The 23,601-nt window shown below is 44.2% G+C and overlaps 1 protein-coding gene across 1 annotated transcript in view; it reads left to right on the forward strand.

Moving 5' to 3' along the window:
- Positions 1 to 23,601, forward strand: part of ttn.1 (titin, tandem duplicate 1) — an 81,444-nt gene that overhangs the window by 33,065 nt on the left and 24,778 nt on the right. Inside the window, exons 54-64 of the mRNA XM_030758077.1 lie at positions 68 to 17,341; positions 17,448 to 17,744; positions 17,956 to 18,543; positions 18,653 to 18,955; positions 19,101 to 19,397; positions 19,490 to 19,777; positions 19,945 to 20,250; positions 20,399 to 20,701; positions 20,787 to 21,092; positions 21,231 to 22,994; positions 23,151 to 23,444. Coding sequence (XP_030613937.1) covers positions 68 to 17,341; positions 17,448 to 17,744; positions 17,956 to 18,543; positions 18,653 to 18,955; positions 19,101 to 19,397; positions 19,490 to 19,777; positions 19,945 to 20,250; positions 20,399 to 20,701; positions 20,787 to 21,092; positions 21,231 to 22,994; positions 23,151 to 23,444 — 22,020 coding nt within the window. The remainder of the gene's footprint in view (positions 1 to 67; positions 17,342 to 17,447; positions 17,745 to 17,955; positions 18,544 to 18,652; positions 18,956 to 19,100; positions 19,398 to 19,489; positions 19,778 to 19,944; positions 20,251 to 20,398; positions 20,702 to 20,786; positions 21,093 to 21,230; positions 22,995 to 23,150; positions 23,445 to 23,601) is intronic.

Below are 23,601 nucleotides of genomic sequence, written 5' to 3' on the forward strand. Positions count from 1 at the left end.
ACAACAGTTCTGTTTTCTTTATCTTCTATATTTATTTAAAAAATCTAATTTCTTTTACATCTGATAGATCCACCTGGACCTCCAGTCAATCCAAGAGTTACAGACACAACCAAAACTACTGCCACTCTGAACTGGGGAAAACCTCTTGATAATGGTGGACTTCAAGTCACTGGATATGTCATTGAGCACAAAAAGGAGGGAACAGAAGAATGGGTTAAAGATACCCCTTCGTCTCCACTTAGGATCACAGAGTTTGTTGTTCCTGGGCTTGAAACTGGTGTAAAATACTGCTTCAGAATTAGTGCTGTGAATGCTAAAGGAGCAGGAGAACCTGCTGAAACTAAGGAATTCACTGAGATTGTGGAGCATGCAGCTGAACCTGCAATGGAGCTTGATCTTGAGCTGAGAAAAACTCTTGTTGTCAGAGCTGGCTGCTCCATTCGCCTTTTTGTGCCAATCAAGGGACGTCCTACACCTACAGTCACCTGGACCAAGGAAGGTGGATCTGTTCCACGTGCAGTCATTGATAGCACTGAAGCATTTACAATGCTAATCATTCCTGAAAGTTCAAGAACTGATGCAGGCAAATATGAGCTTACCCTTGAAAACTCAGCTGGAAAGAAGAGTGCTGACATACATGTGAGAGTTCTGGATTCACCTGGGCCTCCACTTAACCTCAAACCAATCAAGATTGACAAAGAAAGCATTACACTTCAGTGGGAAATGCCTCTCATTGATGGTGGAGCAAAGATCACAAACTATATAATTGAGAAGAGAGAATCAACACGCAAGGCTTTTGCTACTGCTGTTACAAATTGCACAACCACTTCAGTCAGAATTGGAGACCTGAGTGAAGGTTGTGAGTACTATTTCAGAGTGTCTGCTGAGAATGAGTATGGCATTGGTGAGGCAGTTGAAACTTCTGACCCAATCCGTGCATCCCAGACACCAAGTTCTCCAGAGAGCATTATACCTACTGATATCACCAAGAACTCTGTAAGCCTGGCTTGGACCAAACCTAAACATGATGGTGGAAGCAGAATTACAGGATATGTTCTGGAAGCCCAAAAGAAGGGAACTGATCAGTGGGCCCATATTACAACAATCAAGACCATGGATTTCACTGTGAAGAATCTCAATGAGAATGAGGAGTACATTTTCCGTGTAATGGCTGTCAACCACTCTGGTAGAAGTGTTCCCCGTGATAGCAAACCCATCATTGTCAAGGATTCTACTTCTTTGCCTGAGTTTGATTTGCGTGGTGTTTGTCAGAAGACTGTTATTGCGAAGGCAGGAGAAGACATCAAGGTTGAAATTCCAGTTATGGGACGTCCTAGACCAACTATCTCTTGGCAGAAGGATGGGGCGGCCCTGAAACTCACACAGAGGACCAACGTAGAAACTACTGCTGCTACTGTCATTATCAGCATCAATGAATGCACCAGAGCTGACAGTGGTATATACACCGTGACAGGAAAGAATATTGTTGGATCTGTGACAGATAACATCATTGTCAAAGTTCATGATGTACCTGGGCCACCCAAAGGACCAGTTACGATTATGGAAATATCACGTACCTATTGCACCTTTTCATGGGAAGCTCCTGAGAATGATGGAGGGGTTCCCATCAACAACTATGTTGTTGAAATACGAAACACTATTTCCCAAACATGGACTGAGTTGTCTTCTGCTGTCATCCGCACGGTGTTCAAAGCCATCCGGTTAACGACTGGATCAGAGTACCAGTTCAGAATAAAGGCAAAGAACAGATATGGTGTTGGACCTCCTATAACTTCAGAGGCAGTGGTAGCTGCCTATCCATTCAAAGTTCCTGGTCCTCCTGGTACTCCTAGTGTTGTTGCTTTTACCAAAAACTCAATAACAATTGGCTGGAATGAGCCGGTGTCTGATGGTGGAAATGAAGTCATTGGTTATCACGTTGAGAGGAAAGAAAGAAGTGGCATAATTTGGTATAAGATTAGCAAGGGTATTGTGAAAGGAAATATCTTTAAATCTGATGGACTTGAAGATGGAATTGCTTATGAGTTTCGTGTCATGGCTGAAAATAAGGCTGGAATTGGTAAACCCAGCAAGGCCTCAGAACCAATATTGGCTTTGGACCCTGTTGATCCACCAGGTCAACCTGTGCCAATATTGGTCAACAAGAATGCCATTACTATTCAGTGGACAAAGCCTGAGTATGATGGTGGGTTCAAAATCACTGGGTACATAGTGGAGAAGCGAGAACTGCCTGCCGGTCGCTGGATGAGAGCCAACTTCACCAACATAATTGAAACCACATTCACTGTTAGTGGACTGACTCAGGATGCCTCTTATGAGTTCCGTGTCATAGCCAGGAACTCAGCAGGTGCAGTGAGCATACCTTCTGAGCCTTCAGATCCAATTATCTGCAAAGATGATATTATCGAACCACGTATTATGGTAGATGCCATTTTTAGGGATGTTGTTCTACTAAAGGCAGGAGAGTCCTTCAAGCTTGGAGCTGATATTGCTGGTCAACCGACCCCATCTATGGTTTGGACCAAGAATGGAAAGGAAGTTGAGAATACAATGAAACTGGAAGTTAGGTTCACTGAACTGACAACTACTCTAACCAACAAGGACTCTATCAGGTCAGATGGAGGTGAATTCATTTTGACTGCCACTAATGTTGGTGGATTTGCAAAGCACATCTTTAATGTTAAAGTGCTTGACAGACCTGGACCACCAGTTGGACCTCTTAAGGTGTCTGATGTCACAGCTGATAACTGTGTACTTTCTTGGGCTCCACCTGCAGATGATGGTGGTTCCAAGATTGAAGGATATGTGATTGAGAAGCGTGAATCAAGCAGACTGGTTTGGACCAGTGTTGTTTCAGACCTGCAAGCTACTCAGTACAAGGTTACTAAGCTGCTCAAAGGAAATGAATACATTTTCAGAGTAATGGCAGTGAACAAATATGGACTCGGCGAATCTCTTGAATCACAACCCACTATTGCAGACAACCCATATGTGATTCCAGATCCTCCAGAGAATCCGGAGGTGACAGCTATTACTAAAGATTCAATGGTTGTCATGTGGCAAGCACCTAAGAGTGATGGTGGAACTCCCATCACTAACTACAATATTGAAAGAAAAGATAGACTGGGCCTCCGCTGGGTCAAATGCAATAAGAGGAAAGTCAAAGATCTACAGTTCAAAGCCACAGGTCTTGTTGTTGGACATGAATATGAATTCAGAATTATTGCTGAGAATGCTGCTGGACTGAGTGCTCCAAGTGTCTCTAGTCCATTTTATAAGGCCACTGATGGACTATACAAGCCTGGAGCACCATGCAACCCCAGAATCTTGGACACAACCAAGTCTTCAATTACCATTGCTTGGAACAAACCTGCATATGATGGTGGCTCTGAAATCACTGGCTACATTGTAGAGACATGCATCCCATCTGAAAAGAAGGAAGAGGAGGAATGGACCATTGTGACACCAAAGGAAGGTCTTCTTGCTACCTCATTCACCATTATTAATCTGAAAGAGAATCAGGAGTACATGATTAACATTTCTGCTGTTAACAGTGAGGGAATTGGAGAGGCAGCATCTGTACCTGGCAATCCTAAGGCAGAGGACAGGCTTCTCCCACCTGAGATTGATTTGGATGCTGAGCTTCGGTCAGTTGTCAGACTTAGAGCTTGCTGCTCACTTAGACTGTTTGTGCCTATCAGAGGCAGGCCACCCCCTGAGGCTAAATGGACCAAAGGAGATGGGGAGCCAGTTGAGAGGGCAACCATTGACAGCACATCATCATACACATCACTGGTAATTGAAAATGTCAACAGATTTGACAGTGGAAAGTATAATCTTACTGTTGAAAACAGCTCTGGCTCCAAGACAGTTACAGTCCAAGTCAGAGTGCTTGATACACCAAGTGCCCCACAGAATCTGAAGATTACTGCTGTAACAAAGGATGCTGTGACTCTGACTTGGGATCCACCAGTGAATGATGGTGGAGTCAAGATTAAGAACTATATTGTTGAAAAACGTGAGTCTACAAGGAAAGCATATGCCACAGTCAGTGCTAACTGCCATCAAACCACCTTCACTGTTGACCAGCTCCTGGAAGGATGCAACTATTACTTTAGAGTTTTAGCTGAGAATGAGTATGGCATTGGCTTGCCCATTGAGACTGGTGAATCAGTTAAGGTGTCTGAGAAACCACAGCCTCCTGGCAAAATCACTCTTAGGGATGTTACCAAAAACAGTGTCACTCTCTCCTGGGAGAAGCCCGAGCATGATGGTGGCAGTAGAGTGGGCTGTTATGTTGTTGAGATCCTTCCTAAGGGTGCTGACAAGTGGACGCAAGCTCTGATTGTAAAAGAAACTGAAGCTACTATTAGTGGACTAAGTGCAGGTGAAGAATATATGTTCCGTGTAGCTGCAAGAAATGAAAAGGGAACAAGCGACCCACGTCAAATTGGAGTTCCTGTGATTGTAAAAGACCTTGTTATTGCACCTGTTGTCAAAATGTTGTTCAACACATTTACTGTGTTGGCAGGAGAAGATCTGACAGTGGAGATTCCCTATGTTGCACGCCCCAAAGCAACTGTCTCCTGGGTAAAGGATGGCCAGCCTCTTAAAAGAACTACCAGAGTAAACTTTGGTGCAACAGATGCAATGATGAATCTTACTATAAAAGAAGCTACTAAAGATGATGTTGGACACTACATTATTACTCTTAGCAGCACAGCAGGTGAGACTACAGCAGATATTGGCATTGTTGTTCTTGACAAACCTGGTCAACCAGGCGGTCCAGTTAAGGTAGAGGAGGTCACTTCTGACAGTATAACCATCGCCTGGAATCCACCAGAGTATGATGGTGGTTGCACCATCAAAAACTATATTGTGGAAAAGAGAGACACATCTACCACTAACTGGATGGTTGTATCTTCCAACCTGGCAAGGACCAAAATTAAGGCAGGCAGGCTGAAGACAGGTTCTGAGTATCAGTTTAGAATTACTGCAGAAAACAGATACGGAAAAGGCCCAGCTCTTCTGTCATCATGCATTGTGGCGCAATACCCATATAAGCTCCCGGGGCCCCCAGGAACACCATCCATTGCAGCTTGCACCAAAGATAGCATGGTGGTGATCTGGAACGAGCCTGTCATTGATGGTGGGAGCGCTATCTTGGGCTACCATCTTGAACGGAAAGAGAGGAACAGCATCCTGTGGGTCAAGCTTAACAAATCTCTTATTACTGACCAAACTTTTAAGACCAGTGGTCTGGAACCAGGCATGGAGTATGAATACAGAGTTTATGCTGAAAACATTGTTGGAATAGGCAAAGTCAGTAAAGTGTCTGAGGGATACATTGCTAGAGATCCTTGTGATCCACCTGGTACCCCAGAGGCAACAAAGATAACTAAGGACTCAGTGACTATTGTTTGGACCAAACCTGAGTATGATGGTGGTGCAAAGGTTACAGGCTACATTGTGGAAAAGAAGGAACTTCCCGAGGGTCGCTGGGTGAAGGCGAATTTTACTAATGTAATTGAGACAGAATATATTGCAACTGGCCTTGTGGAGGGCAATCAATATGAGTTCCGTGTCATTGCCAGAAATGCTGCTGGTGTTTTTAGTATTCCTTCTTACAGCACTGGTGCGATTACTGCCAGAGATGAGATTGAGCCACCACGTATCAGCATTGACCCAGAGTATACAAAGACTATTGTTGTCAGTGCTGGAGACAACTTCAAAATTGATGCAGATGTTCATGGAAAACCACTGCCCTCTATCCACTGGATGAAGGGAGAGCAGGAACTGGGCAATACAATTCATAGAGAAATTAAGAACACACCCACCAAAGCTTTTATATCTGTCAAGGAAGCTAAACTGTCTGACGGAGGGCAATACATTTTGCTGCTGAAAAATCCAGGAGGAGAAAAGACTGTACAGATCAATGTGGTTGTTCTAGATAAACCTGGAGAACCACAAGGGCCTCTTGTTGTCACAGGAATAACCAAAGACAGATGCAGTCTTGCATGGAAACCACCATTGCAGGATGGTGGCAGCAAGATCACTCACTACATTGTGGAGAGAAGAGAGACAAGCAGGCTAATCTGGAGTGTTGTTGACCCAAAAGTGGAGAATATTTGTCTAAAAGTTACTAAGCTCCTGGAGGGAAATGAATACATCTTCAGAGTCCATGCTGTCAACCAATTTGGAGTGGGTGCACCACTTGAATCTCCCGCCGTCTTGATCAAGGATCCATACATGCCACCTGGATCACCCAAGAACTTGGAAGTTTCAAATATTAAAAAGGATTCAATGTTGCTCACCTGGGAGGTTCCTTCTGAAGATGGTGGCAGTCCTATCACTGGATATATAATTGAGAAGCATGACAAAGAGGGTGTAAGATGGACTAGATGCAATAGGCAAACAGTCACTGATTTGACTTTTAAGGTCACAGGACTCCTGGAAAGCCATAATTATGAATTCAGAGTTGCGGCTGAGAATGCTATTGGTGTTGGTGAGCCAAGCTCCTCAACTGTTTTTTACAAAGCTCTTGATCCTATCTTTAGACCTGGTCCACCACAAAATCCAAGAGTTACTGACACTACAAAAACTTCAGTATTCCTGTCATGGGGAAAACCCATCTCTGATGGAGGCTGTGAGATTCAAGGATACATCGTTGAGTGCTGCTCTACCACTGCAGAAGGAGCTGCCACAGATGCACCTGCTGAAGAATGGATAATGTGCACACCACCTACAGGTGTTAAGAAGACTAAGTTTGAAGTTGCAAATCTGAAGGAAAACCAGGCATACAAATTTAGAGTATGTGCAGTCAACAAAGTAGGAGTTGGTGAGCATGCTGATGTGTCTGGAACTGTTGTTGCTCAGGACAGAGCAGAAGAGCCAGACCTTGACATTGACCCAGAACTGAGAAAGATTGTGACCATTAAAGCTGGTGCTTCCCTTAGACTTTTTATCCCTGTCAAAGGAAGGCCCACTCCTACCATAAAGTGGGACAAAGATGAAGCTGCCCTTAAAGAGACTGCTCAGGTGGAGATAACCAGCAGTTATACTTTGCTTGTGGTTGATAAGGTGAGCAGAAATGATAGTGGAAAATACACAGTCACTGCAGAGAATTCAAGTGGAACCAAATCTGCATTTGTTGTTGTCCGTGTCCTTGACACACCTAGTGCTCCTGTTAATCTTAAAGTGAAAGAAATTACAAACCAGTCAGTAACACTGGAATGGGAACCACCTCTGTTGGATGGTGGATCCAAGATCAAGAACTACATTATTGAAAAGAGAGAAAGCACACTTAAAACATTTGCAGCTGTTGTTACAAATTGTCATGCTCTTTCATGGAAGATCGAGCCACTCCAGGAGGGCTACAGTTACTACTTCCGTGTTCTTGCCGAAAATGCTCATGGTGTTGGCTTGCCTGCAGCAATTGTTGATCCTCTTAAGATCTCAGAAGTGCCCCAGGCTCCAAAGAATTTGATTGTTACAGATCAGACAAAAACAAGTATATCTCTGGCCTGGGAGAAGCCAGAGTATGATGGTGGTAGCAGGGTCATGCAGTACCTGCTTGAGGTGCAGTTGAAGGGCCAAGACAAATGGTCTGCTGTAAACACATTTAAGACAATGGAGGCTACAGTCTCCAATCTGAACCCCAGAGAGGAGTATCTATTCAGAATTACAGCTGTCAATGATAAAGGAAAGAGTGACCCTAAAGTCCTTTCTGGGCCAGTGATGACCAAAGACTTGGTCTTTGAGCCAGATGTCCGCCCAGCATTCAGCAGCTACAGTGTTCATGTGGGCAAAGACATTAACATTGACATTCCTGTCTTTGGACGTCCTAAACCTACCATCACATGGTCTAAAGATGGAGCTCCCTTGAAGTTTACTACAAGAGTTAATATTCTCAATACATCAACACATACAACACTAAGCATAAAGGAGGCAGCAAGTGATGATGGTGGTATGTACAGTATAAATGTCACAAACTCAGTTGGAAAGAAAGACACAACAATTGAAGTTATTGTACTTGACAAACCTGGCCCTCCATGTGGCCCTGTGAGATTCAATGAAATCACAACACAGAGTGTCACTATATCATGGGACCCACCCAAACACAATGGTGGATGCCAAATTTCAAACTACATTGTACAGAAGAGAGATACCACTACTACAACATGGGAAAATGTTAGCATCAACTGGGCCAGAACGACCATTAAAGTGTCTAGACTAAAGACTGGAGCTGAGTACCAGTTCAGGATCATTGCCCAGAATCGTTATGGCAAAAGCCATGGTCTTGATTCATCTGCTGTAGTTGCTCAGTACCCATACAGAGAGCCAGGGCCTCCAGGCACTCCTTTTATCTCTTCCCTCTCTAGGGACCACCAAGTTGTTGAGTGGCATGAACCTGTCACAGATGGAGGTAGTCCTGTTCTTGGCTACCATCTTGAAAGGAAAGAGAGGAATAGTATTCTCTGGGTCAAGATCAATAAGACTCTTATCCATGAGCCTAGTTTCAAGAGTTACCCCTTGGAGGAAGGTGTTGAGTATGAATACAGGGTTTATGCAGAAAATATTGTTGGAATTGGCAGGAGCAGCAAAGTCTCAGAGGGCTGTGTTGCCCGTGATCCATGTGATCCTCCTGGAACACCAGAGGCCATCCATGTGACCAAAGATACTATTGTCATTCAGTGGACTAAACCAGAATATGATGGTGGCAGTAATATCACTGGCTATATTGTGGAAAAGCGTGATCTGCCTGAGGGCAGGTGGGTAAAGGCAAATTTTACTAATGTGATTGAGACCCAGTTTACAGTAACTGGTCTGACTGAAAAAGCACAGTATGACTTTAGAGTCATTGCTAAAAATGCTGTTGGCACTGTCAGCAAACCATCATATAATAGTGGACCTATCACTGCAAGTGATGCGGTGGAGGCACCAAAATTCTCCATTGACCCGGAATTCACCAAGACCATTATCATCAATGCTGGAGAGACATTTAAGCTAGATGCTGATGTACGTGGCAAGCCACTGCCAACAATCCAGTGGTTCAAAGATGACAAACCAATTGAGAACACACTTCGACTAGAGATCAGAAACACAGAAAACCATGCAATGATTGTCATTAAGGACTCCGTTAGAATTGATGGTGGCATTTATATGCTTCAGCTGACAAATGAAGCTGGCAGTGAAACTGTTCCATTTAAGGTTTTGGTCCTGGACAGGCCTAGCCCATGTGAAGGACCACTCCACATCACTGGAGTTGCTGAAGATAGATGCACACTGGTATGGCGTCCCCCTCTACATGATGGAGGCAGTCCTATTACACATTACATCATTGAAAGAAGAGAGACAAGCCGTTTAGCTTGGACTGTTGTTTCTAGCAGCTGTAACACCACATGCTACAAAGTTACCAAATTACTGGAAGGTGATGAGTATATGTTCCGTGTCATGGCAGCTAATAGTCATGGTATAAGTGAGCCACTAGAGTCTGGTGCAGTGATAATGAAGACTCCATTTGTTCCTCCTGGTCCACCACACATTGAGGATGTATCTAACATTGCCCATGATGGTATGACCATCTCTTGGTCTGCGCCTGAGTCTGATGGCGGCAGTGAAATTACCAATTACGTAATTGAGAAGAGAGACAGAGCTGGGATCAAATGGACCAGATGTAACAGACAGAAGGTTACTGATCTTTCATTTAGAGCTACAGGCCTATCCACAGGCCATGAGTATGAGTTCAGAGTGGCTGCTGAGAATATAGTAGGAGTGGGAGAGCCAAGCCTTGCAAGTTCATACTACAAGGCCTGTGATCCCAAGTACAAACCTGGAGCCCCAGGATATGTGCATGTGATTGATTCAACAAAGAGTTCTATTACTGTGTCATGGGGTAAGCCTCTGTCTGATGGTGGTAGTGCCATTCAAGGATACATTGTTGAAGTCTGCAAGGCTGAAGAGGAAGAATGGACTATGGTTACTCCTCCAACTGGCCTGCGTGTCAACAAATATGAAATTACAAAGCTTACTGAGGGCCAGGAATACAAGATCCAAGTGTGTGCTCTGAACAAACTGGGAGTTGGTGAGCCAGCAGTTCTCTCTGGAACAGCTAAGCCTGAAGAAAGGGTGGAACCACCTGTGATCCACCTTGACTCTGAGCTGAGAAAGGGCATCGTAGTGAAAGCAGGTGGATCTGTTAGAATTAGTATTCCATTCAAGGGCAGACCAACACCTGAGATTAAGTGGACTAAGGATGAAGGAAACCTGAGTGAAAAACCAGTGGTTGAGAAAGCTCACACTTTCACACAGTTGTCCATTGACTCGTGTGACAGAAGCGACTCAGGAAAATACACCCTGACTCTGACCAACAGCAGTGGCACAGTGTCTGAATTTGTTGCAGTTAAAGTCCTGGATGCACCTGGGGCCCCACAGAACCTTGTTGTTAAAGAAGTCAGAAAGGATTCTGTCACTCTTGTGTGGGATGCTCCACTGATTGATGGAGGTGCCAAAATCAAGAACTATGTCATTGACAAACGTGAATCAACGAAAAAGGCATATGCAAATGTGTCCACAAAATGCACCAAAACAACATTCAAAGTTGAGAACTTGATTGAAGGTGCTATGTATTATTTCAGAGTCATGGCTGAGAATGAATATGGAATCGGTCAGGCGGTAGAAACGAAGACTGCTTCCAAGGCCTCGGAGGTACCACTGCCTGTTGGAAAGGTCCTCCTCACTGATGTCACAAAGTCCAGTGCCTCACTGGCCTGGGAGAAACCTGAGCATGATGGTGGTAGTAGAATTGCTGGCTATCTAATTGAGATGCTGCCTAAGGGTACAGATAAGTGGGGAGTTGCAACAAATACAAAGACATGTGAGGGTACTGTCACAGGCCTCACAGCTGGAATGGAATACCTATTCCGTATCATTGCTTTCAATGAGAAGGGAAAGAGCGAGCCAAAAGCACTTGCTGCACCTGTAATTGCCAATGACATGACCATTGAGCCAAGCATCAAAATGCAATTCAACACTTACACTGTATTAGCTGGAAAAGACCTAAAGTTAGAGTTCCCTGTTCTTGGCAAGCCAAAACCTAAGATCGCCTGGGCCAAGGATGGTCAATCTTTGAAGTTGACATCAAGAGTCAATATAATAAACACTTCAACAACAACTGGAATTGAAATTACTGAGGCATGCAAGGACGACTTTGGCAAATATACAATTACAGCAACCAGTACTGCTGGGACAATCACAGAGGACGTGGCTGTCATTATCCTCGACAAGCCTGGTCCACCAAAAGGTCCAGTCAAGGTTATTGAAGTGAGCAACACCTTTGTCCATCTCTCCTGGGAGCCCCCAGAATACACTGGTGGATGCCAAGTAAAGAATTACATAGTGGAAAAGAGAGACACAACCACTACAACATGGCAAACAGTCACCACGCAGCTAGCTAGAACAGCTTTTAAGGTCACCAAGCTGAAGACAGGTGCAGAGTATCAGTTTAGAATCACAGCTGAAAACCGATATGGAAAGGGTGTACCTCTGGATTCCAAGGCCATTGTGGTGCAATATCCATTCAAACCACCTGGGCCTCCAGGGACACCATATGTCAAATCTGCAACCAAGGAAATGATGATCATTGAATGGAATGAGCCAGTCAGTGATGGTGGAAGTGCAGTTATTGGCTACCATCTGGAAAGCAAGGAAAGAAGCAGCATTCTGTGGAACAAACTAAACAAGACTCTCATCACTGATACCCAGTTCAAGATCTGCAACCTTGAGGAGGGTATTGGGTATGAATTCAGAGTTTATGCTGAAAATATTGTTGGCATTGGCCGATGCAGTAAAGTATCTGAGTCTTTTGTTGCTCGTGACCCATGTGATCCTCCTGGTATTCCAGAAGCTGTATCTATTTCTAAGAACCAAATCAAGATTCAGTGGACTAAGCCTCAGTATGATGGTGGTAGCAAAGTGAATGGATATATTGTGGAAAGGAAAGACCTTTCTTCCCCTGATGGACGCTGGGTAAGAGCTAACTTTACCAATATAGTTGAGACTGAGTACACTGTCACTGGTCTGACAGAGAATGAGCAATATGAATTCAGAGTTATTGCAAGAAATGCAGCTGGAGTCTTTAGTGAACCGTCTGACAGCTCTGGACCTATTACTGCTACTGATGAAATTGAACCACCAAGGGCCTCAATGGATCCCAAATACAAAGACGTTATTGTTGTAAATGCTGGAGAAAATTTGCTTCTTGATGCAGATATCTATGGAAAACCAATTCCTGAGGTACTCTGGCTAAAAGAGGGCAAAGAAATGGACAAAGCCTTGCGCATTGAAGTGAAAACCACACAGAAACGTGCAGCCATAAACATTAAAGATGTAACCAAGCTTGATAGTGGCCACTATGACCTTGTCCTCAAAAATCTGGGTGGTACAAAATCCTTCCCTATCACAGTTAAAGTCCTTGATAAACCAGGTCCACCCACTGGACCCATGAAGGCTACTGGGGTCATGGCCGACAGGTGCGTCCTTGCCTGGTCTGAGCCGGCTCTAGATGGTGGGGCCAGTATCACTCACTATGTACTGGAGAAGAGAGAGACTAGCAGATTGTCCTGGACAGTGGCTGCACCAGATATCAAGGGTCTATACCATAAAGTAACAAATTTGCTTCCTGGAGATGAATACATTTTCAGAGTCAGAGCAGTGAACAAATATGGTGTTGGTGATTATCTTGAAAGTGAACCCATCATTGCACGCAATCCTTATAAGCCTCCTAGTGCACCTGGAACTCCAGAAGCCAGTCTGATCACAAAGGACTCTATGGTTTTGTCATGGACAGCTCCAGAACAGAATGGTGGAGCGGAAATTGGAGGCTACCACCTTGAAAAACGTGACAAGGACAGTGTACGGTGGACAAAATGCAACAGACAAAAGCTGACTGACACCCACTTCAAAGTCACCGGTCTGATCATGGATCACTTCTATGAGTTCCGTGTTGCTGCTGAGAATGAGGTTGGAATGGGAGATTTCAGTGAATTGTCCCTGTTCTACAGGGCATTTGATGCAACAACACCACCTGGACCTCCACACCATCCTAAGGTAACAGATTACACAAAGTCTTCTGTGTCTCTGTCCTGGGGGAAACCTGACTTTGATGGTGGAGCTTATATCAAGGGATACATTGTTGAAATGAGGGAATACACAGCAATGCCTGGGTCAACAGAGGAGGCAGAAATAGCACCTGCAGTGGAAGCTCCAGTTGAGAAAGAATGGACAATGTGCACACCACCCAGTGGCATTCAAGCCACCAAACTCACTATCACAGACTTGAAGGAGGGTGGCGAATACCAGTTCCGTGTCTATGCTATTAATTCAGAGGGTGTGGGGGAGGCTGCTAATGTCCATGGTACAGTGGTAACTTCTGACAGGGCAGAAGCACCGGAGATGGAGCTGGATGCTGAACTCAGAAAGGTTGTATCTGTCCGTGCTGGTGGAACACTACGTCTGTTTGTCACCATCAGAGGAAGGCCTAAGCCTGCTGTAAAATGGGACAAAGTGGAGGGTGTCCTCACAGAGCGTGCTGTAATCGATACTACCAGTTCATACACCATGCTTGTCATTGACAATGTTAATCGTTTTGACAGTGGCAAATACTCACTAACACTAGAAAACAGCAGTGGCAAAAAATCTGCAGTTGTTGCAGTGAGAATTTTGGATACACCAAGTGCACCACAAAACTTTACTGTGAAGGAGCTAAAGAAGGATTCAGTGACTCTTGTCTGGGATGCTCCACTTACTGATGGTGGTGCAAAAATCACTAACTACATTATAGAGAAGAGAGAGTCTGTTAGGAAGGCCTATACGGCCGTCACCAGCAACTGCACAGCAAACTCATTTAAGATTGAAGACCTGCCAGAAGGTGGAAATTTCTACTTTAGAATTTGTGCTGTTAATGAATATGGCCAAGGTCAGATGGTTGAAACCAAAGAAGTGAAAGTGGCTGAGGTACCTCTGCCACCAAACAAGGTTACCCTTGTAGATTTGACCAAGACCAGCGTGTCACTGACTTGGGAAAAACCTGCTCATGATGGTGGAAGCAAAGTAATGTGCTACAATGTAGAATTTAAGCCTAAGAGTGGGGATAAATGGGGCACAGCATGTACAGTTAAGGTACCAGAAGCAACTATTCCTAATTTAACTCCAAATGAAGCTTATTTATTCAGGGTTGTTGCAGTCAATGAGAAAGGGAAGAGTGAGCCAAAGGATCTTGGCTTGCCTGTGGTTGCAAAGGATGTAGCAGTTGAACCATCTATAAATTTACTGTTTACCACATACAGTGTAAAGGCCGGAGATGACCTCACTCTTGAGGTTCCAATAAGAGGCCGACCAAAGCCTGCTGTATCCTGGAAGAAGGATGGCCTTCCTTTGAAGCAAACAACATCAGTGACTATCTTAAACACTGCAGCCTCATCCAAAATCATTATCAAAGAGGCTAAGAAGGAACATGTTGGGAAGTATGAAATCACTCTGGCAAACACAGCAGGAACTGTCACAGCAGATCTTGGAGTCATTGTTCTTGATAAACCAGGTCCACCTAAAGGAATTAAAGTGGATGCAGTGACTTCAGACAGCATCACCCTCTCCTGGTCCCCACCAGAATACGATGGTGGCTGCTCCATCAGCAACTACATTGTGGAGAAGAGAGACACAAACACACAGGAATGGCAGATGGTAGCAAGTAATGTTGCTCGAACATCATTCAAAGCTGGACGCCTGACACATGGAGCAGAGTACCAGTTCCGCATTTATGCAGTTAACCGCTATGGAAAGAGTACCTACCTTGATTCACCTGGAATCACTGCTCAGTACAGTTTCAAACAACCGGGACCTCCTTCTACACCCATAGTGAAACTGGCTACCAAGTCTTTTATGTTGGTGACCTGGAATGAGCCAGTTAGTGACGGTGGTAGTCCTGTTCTGGGCTACCACCTGGAGAGAAAAGAGCGTTCTAGCATTCTTTGGACAAAGATGAACAGAGGAATGATCAAAGATACAGAATACAAAGTCAGTGGAATTGAAGAGGGTATGATGTATGAATACCGTGTGTATGCTGAAAATATTGCTGGTATTGGTAAATGCAGCAAGGCTTGTGAAGCTGTAGCAGCAAGAGATCCATGTGACCCTCCAGGTACACCTGTTGTCACTGCAATTACCAGAACATCAGTCTCCTTGTCATGGGACAAACCAGAATATGATGGTGGAGCAAAGGTTTCTGGCTACATAATTGAGCGCAGAGACCTTCCTGAAGGACGATGGACAAGGTGCAACTTCACTAATGTACCTGAGACCCATTATGATGTGACAGGCCTTACAGAGAACAGCCAGTATGATTTCCGTATAATTGCAAAGAATGCAGCTGGACTGTTCAGTATACCATCAGACAATACTGGTCCCATCACTGTTAGGGATGATGTGGATCCACCACGCATTATGATTGATGTCAAGTTCAGAGAGACAGTGTTTGTGAAAGCAGGAGAAACTCTAAAGATTAATGCAGATTTTGCGGGACGTCCTGCCCCTGTCATTTCTTGGACCAAGGATGGCAAAGAGATTGAGCTACGAGCCAGAATCCAAATTATTTCGACTGACACCAGCACATGTGTCACTGTGAAGGATTGCATCAGAAGAGATTCTGGACAATATGCCCTTACTTTACAAAATATTGCCGGAACAGTTACCATGCCAATAAATTGTGTGATTCTAGATAGACCAGGACCATCAGCAGGACCTCTGCAGATCACAGGTGTCACAGCTACAGAGTGCACTTTGTCATGGGGTCCACCTCAGGAGGCAGGTGGGTCAGACATCACTCATTATGTTGTTGAAAAACGTGAGACCAGTCGGCTGTCATGGACACTGGTGAAGACAGATATCACAAAAACACACTTTAAAGTCACAGGCCTGCTCAAGGGCAATGACTATATCTTTAGGGTTCTGGCTGTTAACAAGCATGGTGTTGGTGAAGCTCTGGAGAGTGATGTTATAAAGGTTACAGATCCATACACATTTGCCACTGCTCCAGCTAGTGTTGATGTAACTACCATAACTGGAGACTCAATGACTCTCACCTGGTGCAAGCCAGCCAATGATGGAGGCAGTCCCATTACTGGATATGTGATTGAACGACGTGAGAAGACAAGCATGCGCTGGGTCCGTGTGAACAAACATCCAGTTCCTGAATGTACCACAGTAGTAACCAAACTGCGCAAGGGTTGTGAATATGATTTCAGAGTCTATGCTGAAAATGCAGCTGGTCTAAGCCCTCCAAGTGAATCATCTGCAACGTTCAGAGCAGCAGATCCCTTGGTCGTTCCCTCTCGTCCAACCAAGCCAAAGATTGTGAATTCAACCAAAGACAGTGTGTCTATTGTCTGGAAACCACCAACAGATGATGGTGGTGCTCCTATCCTTGGATACAGTGTAGAATACAGAGACTACATCCGGAAACCAGAGACAGAGGTAGAAGAGGAAGAATATGAGGAGGAAGAGGAGGTCCCTGAGTCACCTGAAGAACTAGCAAGATGGGTTGAGGCCATCCCTCTTACAAAAAGCTTAGAATTCACCATTGGTGGATTAAAGACAGATGCAGAATATGAATTCTGTGTTAGAGCAATCAGTAAAGTTGGCAGCAGTATGCGTAGTCCATATTCAAATGCAGCTGCAGCGAAGGACAGAACTGTAGAACCATCATTTGATGTTGACACTGAGATACGTAAAGTACTTGTTGCTAAACATGGCACAGCATTTTCTCTTAATGTGCCATTCAAGGGAAACCCTTTGCCATCAGTAACATGGGCTAAGGAGGGTGTTGATCTGAAGGTCAGAGGAACCATTGAATCAGCAGAGTCCAGCACTTCATTGACTATTGAGAAGTCAACTAGAAATGACTCTGGAGAATACACTGTCACAATTGAATCACCACTGGGAAAAGCAACATTGCCCATAGTTGTCAAGGTGCTCGACTCCCCAGGACCCCCAGTCAATGTTAAAGTATCTTCAGTGACCAGGGACTCTGCAACCCTCACTTGGGAGGCTCCCGAGAATGATGGTGGTGATCCAGTAAAAGCCTACCATGTTGAAAAACGTGAGGCCAGTAAGAAAGCCTGGGTGTCTGTGACCAGCAACTGCCGCACTCTGACTTACAAGGTGGAAGACCTCCAGGAGGGAGCCATCTATTATTTCAGAGTCATTGGAGAAAATGAGTATGGAGTGGGTGTCCCGCTGGAGGCTAAGGCTGGGACAAAGATTACAGGTAACATATGAACTGTCTGCTTATAGTTGATTTTTTTTTTTTTTTTTTTTTTAAACATCATGTCAACAGCTTGTACTTAATAAAATTCTCCTGCTGTCTGTAACAGAGGTACCAAGTCCACCGATGAAACTTGGAGTTGCAAATGTTACCAAGGACAGCGTTACAATTGTGTGGACCAGACCAGAATATGACGGTGGGAGCAAAGTCACTGGTTACCTTATTGATGCTGTTGAGAAAGGGCAGACCAAGTGGGTGAAATGTGCCACTGTGAGGACAATGACTCACACTATCAAGAGCCTTCGGGAAGGTGCCGAGTACTTTTTCAGAGTCCGCGCTGAGAACCATGCTGGACTTAGTGAACCCAAGGAGATGATCGTTCCTGTTATTGTTAAGGAAATACACGGTATTACTGCTAACTTAAATTGCAAATTTTGATATACAGACACATTACACAATTTAAAAATTTGACATGGTGTCCACATGTAATGATAATTTATTTTAATGTACAAGTTTTTGAAAAAAAGCCATGGTGTTTCTGAAATAATGGACATTACTAATCTTCTAGTTTTATGGTGACATGACTTAACACAGTTTTGTGTTATTTTTTCCAACAGAGGCTCCAGAGTTTGACCTGAAGAACTATCCCAAGAATACAGTTTATGTAAAAGCAGACTCCAACCTGACTTTTGAGATTCCATTAACTGGCAGGCCCATGCCAAAGGTCACTATATCCAAGAACAACGTCGTCATTAAGGCGTCCAAGAGGCTGTTGACAGAAGTAACTCCTGATAGCTTAATAATCACCCTAAATGAAAGCGTTTCAGCCGATGCTGGCAAATATGAAATCACCGCCTCAAATGCAGGAGGTACCACCAGGATTTTCATTATCTTTGTTGTGCTGGACAAACCTGGACCTCCTGTTGGTCCAGTTCAGATTGGAGAAGTTGGAGAGACAACAGTCCATCTGAAATGGGCTCCTCCAGAGTATGATGGTGGCAGTCCTGTTACCAATTATGTTGTTCTTAAACGTGAAACCAGCACTCCTGCCTGGGTAGAGGTATCCACTGCCATTGCCAGAAGTGAGATCAAGGTGACTAAACTGACCAAGGGAGAGGAGTATCAGTTCAGAATCAAGGCTGAAAATCGTTATGGTGTCAGTGACCACATTGACAGCAAGCCAGTCACGATAAAGCTTCCATACAGTAAGCCACTTTATCCCTTATTTTCAGTTTCAGTTTCTTATGACAGCTTCTGTTTTGTGATTGAGGCATCTTTCTGAATGTATTTTAACAAGAATGCTTTCTATAACAGTTGTCCCTGGACCTCCATCCACACCTTGGGTTAGCTTTGTGTCCAGAGAGAGTCTCACAGTCTGTTGGAATGAGCCAGTCAATGATGGTGGAAACCCTGTGATTGGATACCATCTCCAGATGAAAGAGAGGAGCAGCATCCTTTGGCAGAAAATCAATAAGACTGCAATCCCAGGAAACCAGTGGCATGTTACAAACATTTGCCCTGGTCTCATCTATGAATTCAAGGTGGCAGCTGAAAATGCTGCTGGTATTGGAAAAATGAGCAAAACCTCAGAAGAAGTTCTTGCTATTGATGCCTGTGGTGAGCATTTGATTTATTATGTATATATTTTTTTTTTTTTTTTTTTTTTTTTTTTTTTTTTTTTTTTTTATGTATATTTATTTGCAGCTAAAAACCTTTACATTTATTTTATTAAACTTGGGTCTTTCTCACTTTAATAATACAGAGCCCCCAGCAAATGTTCGTGTCACAGAAGTCACCAAGAACTCAGTTAGCCTGACCTGGCAGAAGCCTCCATTTGATGGTGGCAGCAAGATTACTGGCTACAGTGTGGAAAGGAGGGAGGCCCCCAGTGGCAGATGGGTGAAGGCCAACTTTACGAACATCATTGAGCTGGGTTTCACTGTATCTGGACTGAACCAGGATGAGTCTTATGAGTTCAGAGTGTATGCTAAGAATGCAGTTGGGTCTGTCAGCAACCCATCTCTCATTGCTGGACCAGTCACTTGTGTTGATGCATGTGGTGAGTGTACCATCCATAGTTATTTCCATATTTATAGATTACTTGGACTGAGTTTTATTTATGCACTTGCATAAATATCTTTTTTCCCACAGGTGCCCCAGCCATTGACCTTCCTCCAGAGTATCTGGATGTGGTTCAGTACAAAGCTGGAGCTTCAGTTAAGCTCAGAGTAGGAATTATTGCCAAGCCTCTGCCAACCATTGAGTGGCTCAAGAATGGAAAGGAACTTGTAACAACCTCCACTGTGTCTGTTGAAAGCACAACAGACTCTTCTGCTGTTCTGATCAAGGATGCAACTCGCCTTGATACAGGTTCATATGAGATCAAGATTAGGAACGTTCTGGGGTCAGCATCTGCAACCATCAGGATTGAAATCCTAGGTATTTCTAAATTCTTGTCTCATATTTTCACATTTCTTTACATCTGAATCCCTTAGTTATATTGATTGTTTTACTTTATAAACCCTCCATCTTCTCATCCCTCAATTTGACAGTTTTTATGTAATGTTCATATGCTATTTCTTTCAAATGTTTTTATCTTTCCTTAGACAAACCTGGACCCCCAGCTGGCAATATTAATTTCAACTCCATCACAGCAGAAAGGATCATGTTCAGCTGGGAACCGGTGCCTGAGTCTGACCAGGGAGGTTCCAAGGTCACCCACTACATTGTTGAGAGGCGTGAGACTAGCAGAGTGGTCTGGTCAACAGTTTCTGACAAATGCGAGCAGACATACACTGCTGTCGGCAAACTGGTGCGTGGAAATGAGTATGTATTCCGCGTCATGGGTGTTAACAAGTATGGAGTTGGAGAACCACTGGAGTCAGAGCCTGTCATTGCTAAGAATGCCTTTGGTAGGTTTCCCTAGAGTGGCATGAAATCAATGCACAGCAACTATCCTGTGTGTTTCTTCTGCTTTTAAATACATTTTACTTTTTATCAGGCTTGTTTGTCATTAACTTCACAATTAGATTATCTTAACACACCTGTCTATTTCTAAAGTAACTCCTGGGCAGCCTCATACTCCTGAGGTGAACACCATTACAAAGTCCACTATGGTGGTGGAATGGGGCAAACCAGGTGTGGACGGAGGTAGTGCTGTGACAGGCTACTACCTGGAGAGACGAGACAAGAAGAGCTTGCGCTGGATCAGAGTTTATAAAGATCCTATCACTGGCACCAAACAGGCAGTCTATCACTTGACAGAAGGAAATGAATACCAGTATCGTGTGTGCGCCATTAACAAGGCAGGAGAGGGACCATTCTCTGATGCATCAGACTATTATAAGGCTGCTGACCCAGTTGGTAAGTACACTTAGATTCACACATTTACCAAAAAAGCACTGAATATAAATATACACTCCACCTAACAAACACATGTGAATTACAGATCCACCAGATGAACCTTGCAAGTTAAAGGTGGTGGACTCCACCAAGACATCCATCACTTTGGGCTGGTCCAAACCAGAATGGGATGGAGGAAGTGAGGTCACCAGTTACATGGTGGAAAAGCTTGTGGAGGGAGAACAAGAATGGGCTATGATTACCTCCAAAGGAGAAGTCAAAACAACAGAGTATGTAGTCCACAATTTAAAACCAGATGTCAACTACTTCTTCAGAGTTTCTGCCGTCAATTGTGCTGGTCGTGGAGAGCCGCTAAAGATGACTGAACCAGTACAGGCTAAGGACATCCTGGGTAAATCCATTTCCCATTGAAAATGAATAATGTGTTCAGTGTACAATACATGTTTCATGTTTTGCTTTCATGTTGCTCACATATAGTAACCAGTAACTATAGTAACATGTAGTGACCTTGTATCTCCTCCCTTCCCAGAGGAGGCCCAGATTGACTCAGATGTTGCCATGAGAACTCACTACATTGTGAAGGCCGGCAAGGATGTGGAACTCTCTGTTCCAATAAAGGGCAGACCTGCACCCACTGCTTCCTGGAGCAAGGGAGAAGAATGCATTGATCGCAACCCCAAATATGAATTCCACCATTCAGACACAAGCACAGTCCTTGTTATGCGTGAGGTGACTAGGCTTGATACTGGAAAATACACAGTCAAGATAGAGAATGGTGTGGGAGAGCCCAAGACAGTGACTCTGTCTGTGAAGGTCCAAGATACTCCAGCTCAGTGCAGGAACCTGGTCCTTAAGGATGTGACTCGTGGAAAGGTGACTCTCTGCTGGGAGCCCCCACTTCTTGATGGCGGTGCAGAGATTACTAACTACATTGTGGAGAAGAGAGATTCATCCAAGAGATCATATTCTGCAGTAACAAGCAAATGCACAGACACAACATACACCATTGGAGATCTTTCTGAAAAGACACCCTTCTTCTTCCGTGTCTTAGCAGAGAATGAGAATGGTATTGGTGATCCATGTGAAACGCATGAGCCTGTTAAAGCTACAGAAACTCCAGGACCAGTCAAGGAGGTCTCTATGAAGGATTCATCAAAGACCTCTATCACTCTCCAGTGGCTGAAACCAGATTATGATGGTGGTAGTATAATCTCTGACTACATTATTGAGAAGAAGGTAACAGATGAGGAATGGTCGTTAGGAGGAACAAGCAGACAGTGTGAGTTTGAGGTCAAGAAACTCAAGGAGCACTCAAACATGTTCTTTAGAGTTGCTGCCAGGAATGAGAAAGGAAAGGGAGATTTTGTTGAAATTGGGCCTATCAAGGTCATTGACTACATTATTCCACCAGAGGCAGACCTCACCGAATATCCAGGCGGCAGCATCAGCGTTCGTCTGGGTCATAATGTGCACATTGAACTGCCATACAAAGGCAAGCCTAGACCTTCTGTTCTTTGGATGAAGGACAACCTGCCTCTGAAAGAGAGTGATCAAATACGCTTCAAGACAACGGAAAACAAAGCCACTCTAGCAATTAAGAATGTGAAGAAGGAGAATGAGGGTAAATATACCTTAACCCTTGACAATAAGGTGAACAGGAAATCCTTCCACATCTATGTCATCACACTGGGACCACCATCAAAGCCTGTTGGACCTATCCGACTGGATGAAGTGAGAGCCGAGAGCATCATGATCTCATGGGATGAACCAAATGATGATGGAGGTGGAGACATTACCTGCTACTCTGTGGAGAAACGTGACACCTCCCAAACTGACTGGAAGATGGCCTGCTCTAGTGTACAGGATACTCAATTCAAGGTCGCCAGCCTTATCAAAGGGGTTCAGTACCAGTTCAGAGTGTGTGCTGAGAACAGATATGGTGTCAGTGAGCCTCTGCTTTCTCAAATGGTTATTGCCAAGCACCAGTTCAGGCCTCCAGGCCCACCAGGCAAGCCCGTGGTATACAATGTTACCAACGATGGTATGACCATTCAGTGGGAGAAGCCCATCTTTGATGGTGGAACCCCCATACAGGGCTATCATGTGGAGAAGAAGGAGAAGAATAGCATCATGTGGCAAAAGGTGAACACCGTGGTGATCAAAGAAACAGATTACAGGATTTTGGAGCTCATTGAAGGCCTTGAGTACTCCTTCAGGGTCTATGCCCAGAATGATGCTGGGTTCAGCCGAATGAGTGATGAAAGCAAGCCAACCATGGCCGTCAGTCCAGTTGGTGAGTATTGATTCAGACCATTAATTAAATTCCCTCGTTACACTTCAAACATACAGCATGCTGGAAATTTAGTCTGTTTTCCATAAAAGCTGACTAGAATTTAGTTGAAATGAAAGCACTGTGGCAAAGCGTTAAAAGGCACATTGTGTATTTCAGATCCTCCTGGCCAGCCTGATTACATTGATGTGACTAGTGACTCGGTGACACTGAAATGGGATGCACCCAAACGTGATGGTGGTAGTAAGATTGCTGGATACAATATCGAGAAACGTCAAGGACACGGGCGCTGGTTCAAGGCTAACTTGACCGACGTACATGACTGTCAGTACACCGTCACTGGATTGGCAACAAATGAACGATATGAGTTTAGAGTCATTGCCAGAAATGCCATGGGTGTTGTCAGTCCCCCATCCAACTCTTCTGGCCTGATTGCTGTAAGAAGTGAAAATGGTGAGTAATGACTGGACAAAGAGCTGGGACAGTGTAACTATTGGGGAAGCATTAAATCAGAGACTAAAGGGTAAATAATATAGTTCAATGCTTTGCTGTTTTTCTCAAAACCTAGTTTAGTAAAGCTGCCTCCCATAAACTAATACTCTTTTTCTCA

The sequence above is a fragment of the Archocentrus centrarchus genome, chromosome 21 (genome assembly GCF_007364275.1).
Source record: "Archocentrus centrarchus isolate MPI-CPG fArcCen1 chromosome 21, fArcCen1, whole genome shotgun sequence".
NCBI lineage: Eukaryota > Metazoa > Chordata > Actinopteri > Cichliformes > Cichlidae > Archocentrus > Archocentrus centrarchus.